Source organism: Chiloscyllium plagiosum, unplaced genomic scaffold, assembly GCF_037043375.1.
Source record: "Chiloscyllium plagiosum isolate Xiang-an unplaced genomic scaffold, Cpla_swu_hap1 HiC_scaffold_52, whole genome shotgun sequence".
Lineage (NCBI taxonomy): Eukaryota > Metazoa > Chordata > Chondrichthyes > Orectolobiformes > Hemiscylliidae > Chiloscyllium > Chiloscyllium plagiosum.
In genome coordinates, this window is record NW_028270190.1 from 28,551,037 (window position 1) to 28,557,568 (window position 6,532).

At 40.7% G+C, this 6,532-nt stretch overlaps 1 protein-coding gene across 1 annotated transcript; it reads right to left on the reverse strand.

The window, feature by feature from the left end:
• Positions 1 to 3,993: 3,993 nt before the first annotated feature.
• LOC148134898 (neuropeptides capa receptor-like) lies at positions 3,994 to 4,824 on the reverse strand. Its single transcript, XM_087985405.1, has one exon. The coding sequence runs from the start codon at positions 4,822 to 4,824 to the stop codon at positions 3,994 to 3,996; it is 831 nt and encodes a 276-aa protein (XP_087841531.1).
• Positions 4,825 to 6,532: the final 1,708 nt, after the last annotated feature.

Sequence of the window (6,532 nt, forward strand, 5' to 3'; positions counted from 1 at the left end):
TCGAATAATCCATAAAGTAAGTTTTAGCTACACGGGAAAATTTAGGGAAAGAAAAAACAACAAGTGGGGATGGATGGAAGTGGCACTTGAAGTTATCATGAATTTCAATGAAAATAAAATTTACATGAGATTTCTGAACTGATACATTTTTGTTGGTGATGTTTGTGCTGTTGTCTTTCCTTGGTGAACTTTGTGATCAAGTCACTACACGAGGCATAGAGACTATACATCGAGAGATAAGTAATAGCTCAGTTTTCTTTTTGATAAGATCATATGGGATTCAAGATTGCATGGCCGCCTTAGGATGCCAATGTAAGTGTGCAGAAGCGATTTTTATCTCGGCAGCAACGAACATTGGTGAATGCTGAGAAAAAAAGAGAAAAAAAAGATTGTTGCACTGTAGAACAGGCCATAGACATGTACACCCACTTGACAAATGGATTGGTGTGGCTTGGGAGGACACAAGACAACAGTTTAAAAGATAATACATTGTCACATAATCCACAGAGCGTGTGATTTTAAAAGAGTAATACTGAGCTGTGGTGATATGGAGAAAACAAGAACGATAATCCCAACGGAAACAGAACCATCACGCCCTTGACGACTTGCTAACGGCACAGGGTGGCAACTGCTTTGTTATTGGCCCCGAATGTTGCACCTGCATTCAGGACACATCGTACACTATAAATAATCTAGACGGCCACATCTGTTTGGAGGCAGATAAGGTTTGTCAGATACTGAAGCATTTTCATGATTACAATTCTCTGGGTGGCTAGAATGGCCACTACGCGTTTCTTTGGTCTTTTACATTCTGTATTCATTGATTGCTCATGTTTTTATTGTCATTGTTTTCTGCGTCTTTATGGCACTTTTCCATTCATATTGTAGAATCTTAACTCGCCGTGAGTCTCCACACTGATGTTACTGTCCAGCATTCTCCACAGGGGGACAGGGACTCACTTGAGCTTTGGTGTTAACTGGTCTCGAGTCCACGGCGCTCCTTAGGTGCCTTTGACCACAAGGGGATATTGAAGTTGGCTATCATTGGAGCAATATTAATGTCACGAGCACATGCTGAGATACTTGGCCAAAACATGTTTGCTGACAGAACATGCTGCGTTTTCCTCTGTAACTGTGAGTACCAAGAATGTTAGCAAAACTAACCACATGCAGGAAACCTCTGCTGTACAAAACAATGGACAAGTACTCTGATAAGTGAAGAGAGATGTTACCTGTTATTGTGCAAACCTATATTCTACAGGTTGTTGCAGAAACGTTTTATGTTATTGCAAAAATCTGTTCCTGTTCTTCAGAATTGAGGTGTGATAAAATCGAAACATCTTGATGCAGCTTCTGGCCTAAGTAAGCATTTGCAATGGACCAGGAACCACAACAGCCTTGGAGCCTTCAAGAGGAAAATAATTTACATAATCGAAACAATGTGCTTTTCTTGAATCAAAGTCATAAAAGGCCAATGATTGTTGTATTCGAGGATATAACATGATTGGAATCCCACTCGCAGGGCGACCTCTCAATTCCCAGACGTTTTTGTGCAAAAAACTGTAATTTACCTTGTTCTAAATTTGAATCTTGAGGTTTTATTTATCTACAAGACTTTGTTTGTTTAAAATCAGGATGTTCATTCTTGATTCAACTTGGCAGTTACTTGCAGTGAAGTGTGAGGGATTCTCACCGAAAAATGGTACAAATCTTGGAATTCAGTTTCCACCAATACAATTGATATCTGAGCATCCTAGTTCTGGAATTTGCGCAAAATAATTTTCTAGTAATGTAAGAGATAAAAAAAAAAACTGCCAGGAGCAGGAGTCTGACACAAAAAAGGGAATGACACTGCTCAACACTTTCAGCGAGACTAGCAGCATCGCTGCATAAGCTTCTGATTTATCAGATTTAAATCGTCACCTCTCTTTATGCATATTTGCTGCCAGCAGGCCGTAGTTATCTGTTTGCATTTTTTTTATGAAGATAACTTACTCTCTGCTGTACTCTATGCTCCCTTCTTATAGAATGGCCATATTATTCATTTTAAATTAATTTCATCAACTGGAAATTGTTTCCACTCTCTGAAAATCCAACAGCATATCTTTATTTTTGTCCTGAACCTAAAAACAAGCCTCTTTAAGTGCAATGCCTGTCATAAACCATGAACGGATGAACCACATTCAACAGACAACGCTCACATATACTGGAGTAGTGCACCATTTCAGTAGCTTTGAAACCCGTGAGAAATTTGAGAAAGCTCATGTGCAATTTTCAAATAAACCAATCACAGCACGAACAAGGCTGTTCTATCAACGCTGATGGATTGGTTGTGCACACGGACTACATTGCATTAGCATAATAACAATTTCCAAAACCATCTCCCGAATGGATTCAGGAAAGAACAGAGACAAGTGGCAACGTCCCCACTGGAATGACAGTGAGGTCAATCATTTCAATTTTCCTTCTGATCGCACATGTTGAAAACGCATGTCTGACTACCATAAACAAATGCACGGAACAACTCTTCCAACAACTCTTTCAAGAACACTGGCAAAAATTCTCAATCCCACTGCAATGAAGGTGTAGAAGTGTACTGTTACTTTAAGGAAGTTTAAAGCTCACAGACCTACCACACACCAAGTGTTCTGAACAGTGTAACAATGCAACATTTGGGCGAACAGCTAATTAACTGGGTTGCCTGGAGACAACAAAACCGATTAAAATTCTGCCAATCAGTTTAAATTATACCCCAGAACTACAAACTCCAATCAAGTTTGAACTAAGCGTATTCATAATCTACAAAGCCAATACACAATCGAGTGCTTTGGAAGGATATGACCGGGAAACGCTGAACAATTCAGAGAGAACTGCCAAGCGACCAATTCACGTAAACTACCCACGGAATAGATGTCTTACAGGGACATTTATCTATCAACGACCTGTGAATATAAATCTTAAGAAGAATAAAATGTCCATAGGGAGATACAAAGAGAAGATTTACCAGCTAATTTGAAATTTGAATTTTTGGGAAATCTTAATCAACCCGTTTTATCAGATGACTATTATAGAAGGGAAAATAAACAATCGGTTCGAGGATGGAGTTGTAAATAATTGTTATTCAAACATCCTCTGCTATATTTCAAGAAATACATTTGAAACGTTTGTACCTTCTGTTTGTTTCCTATCATCCGCTCGGTTCTCGAACTGTTTTAGCACACAGTCACCAATCCCATGTGTACACAGAACCTCGCCCAAGATCAACATATGCCCCAACTGAGAAACAAGCTTGATTCCACAATTCTTCCACTGACATTTTCACAGGGTTGTTCTTCGTTCTGTGGTTAACATTTTCAGGGTTCAGAAAAGATTTACAATAATTTTGCCGGGGTTTAGAGGGTTGAACTGAAGGGTGAGTTTGAATCGACTGTGGGCTATTTTCCCATGAGCATCAGAAGCTTAGGTGGAAGATTATAGACATTAATAAAATCATACGGGCATGAAGTAAGAGATCAGCCAAGGTATTTTTCCAAGGGTAGGAGAAACAGAAACAAGAGGTGAGAGGGAAAAATGTAAAATGTTTTCTGAAATGCATCAGATTGACGCAGAGGGTGGCGTGTATGTGGAAGATGCAGCCAAAGAGGGTTTCACGTGTGGGTACAATTACAACATTTAAAACGCGTCCAGGTGAACAGGAAGGGTTCAGAAGGATATGAACAAGTTGCTGGCAAAGGACACGAGATTAGTTTAGGATATATGGTCAGTGTGGATGATTCGGACTGAACAGTCGGTGTCCATGCTGTATGACATTATCATTATGAGGCAACAACTTGATAACTGCACTCCCTGGGGTTCCGGTACTAAACAATATTTCTGGTGTGTATCAAAATGAGTGTAAACACAGTGGTTCAGTGAACGCAGATCAAAAGACACTCATTGGGGCATGCACAGGAATAATTGAGTGTAAGATTGAGATTTGATGCTGGGTAATGTCTAGTGCTTGAAATTTCTCAGTAGGTTAAAACTTAGAATGAAAGGGAAGATCACCATATTCTTTAACTGTTCTCTGAACCTAGCCTGGGTCACAGCGTAGATCAAAGTATTTGTGCAGCAACTCAATATCTGGAGAATGAAGCCAATTTCTTGGAAGTGAGGAAGCAGAGGAAGAACATGAGTCAGGTCACGTATCCGCTTAATTAAAGCGTTCACAGTAAACACTGCCCACAGCAGAATGAAATTGACAGAAATAGCAAACAGTAAAATGATGGATTTTCTTCGGCTCTCCATCTCAGTGTCTCTGGGATTTCCCTCATTACTGTGAGCACGGAGTCTCCTACGGGCTCTGCTGCTCACTAAAATATGTCTGACGGTGAAAATGTTGAGGAGCAGAATCAGTGCAAAAGGGACGCATGGTGTGAGAATGTAATGAACAACTTCAATTGTGACCCATAACATCAATGTAAGATCAGAGGTAGCTATACCACAAAACATAGGATAATTCCCCAAACGATACCTATTGTTATACATAAAATACCAGGATGAGTTATTTAAACAACTCAGCAGAGTCACTGTTCCAAGAACCAAAGCCACCGTTATCTCTCTGCAATACTTCGTTTTCAGCTTCTGGCAGGCAATAGCCACAAATCGATCGAAGGTGAACGCCACGGTGAACCAGACAGAGCAGTCAGTGACTGCATAAAGTAGGACAGCGTGAATGTTACACACATCTATATAATCCAGGAAAATAAAGTCTTCTGGATAAAGAGCAGGGATATGTCTCCATATTAGATCGAAGATCACCACCAGTAGGTCTGCCGCTGCCATGGCCACGAGGTAGAGAGTGACAGATCTGGAGAGTCCACAGTTTCCACGGGACAGGATTACAATGGTCACTAAATTAACTGAAAAAAAAATCCCATGTTTATAATGCACCAGCATGCATGATACTGTTAAATCCAAAATTCTGCATTCATCCCTGGTAAACTGTAACAGCATTGTGCATCATCTGCAAGATACACTGTGGCCTACCCCAACAACAACTTTCAAACTGCCTCCACCATGACCTTGAAGGAAAGGTGCAGTGGATGAAGGAAACGAAACCCCTGCACGTTCCCCACTGAGCCATGCAGCCACCACTCAGATCGAAAATAAAGCTTGCATTGCTTCAGTGCTAAAGGATCAAAATCCAGGAACACCTTTCCAAAAGACACAGTCGGGGCTCCACACAATAGCGATTGCACCATTAAAGAAGGAAGTTCATCCCCACTTTGTCTGCAACAGTTTGTGTTAGATAACATATGGTGCATAATCAGAGGGGATCAGTGAACATGTGTACGTGTCTGACATAACGTGGGGAAGTGAGCGAGTGAATTAGTACGTGTGAAGAATGTGTGTAAAGGCTTGTGTAGATGAGTGAGTGTGTATTTCTAAGATCATGAGTATCTTCGTGAGGCTTGATGTGCAAGTGTAAACATGCAGAAGCAAGAGTTTGAGAGCGAGTGTATGAGTGCGGTTGTGTTAGAGATAACGTGTACAAAAGTGAATTTATGTGAGTGTGTGAGTGAGCGTGTGTGTATGAGACACAGAGAGTGGAGTCAGTGAGTGTTTGCGTGTGTAAGTGAGAGCTAGAGAGTGTGTCAGCAAAATTGTGCGTGGGACAGACAGAGTGTCTGTAAGAGAGTGCGTGTGTCCGCTGAATTGAAACGAGTGTGTGAGAGGGGGAATGGGTGGGTGCGAGATAGAGCATGTGTGACAATGTTTGTCAGAAAGTCTGTTCATGACAGACAGAGGGTATCTGTGACCGAGAGTATGTCTTTGAGAGGGAGTAGTGTGTGTGTAAAATTATGAGAGAGAGATCAAGGGAGCGTATATGAGGGTGTTAGCGAGTTGGTGCATTTGAGAGAGAATTTACGGGAGTAAGAGATTGCCTATGTGATAGAGGGAGAGTCCTTAAGGAATAGTGAGTGGGTGAGTGTATGTCTAATTATGTATATGTATCGCTGAGTATGTAACATTTCTGAAACACAATGTCAAATGTTTCTAAGTTTTCTATATTAACTATATTTGGTCGATAATAATAACAAAAAAATGCAAAATGGATGCAGCAGATTTCAGCTGATTCATCTTTACAGTCACATGAACATGGACCAACTACCGTGAAATAACCTCAACCATCTCTGCTAACTGCCATTCAGACTGGTCGAACATCGGGGTACAATACACAACGTAAACAAAAGGAGTGAAGATGAAACAGCAGCTCATGCACAAGTCACGATGGAGCAATCTAGAACGTAGAAATTAGAAATCTAATAGTGTAGAAACAGGCCATTTTGGCCTAACAAGTCTACATTGACCCTCCGAAGAGTAATCCACACAATCCCATTCTCCTAACCAATTCTCGACCTTTCCCTGAGTAATGCATCTAACCTTAACATCTTCGAAAATTATGGGAATTAAACATGGCCAATTCATGCAACCTGCACATCCTTGGACTCTCACAGGAAATTCACACAGACACAGAGAGAGTTTACAA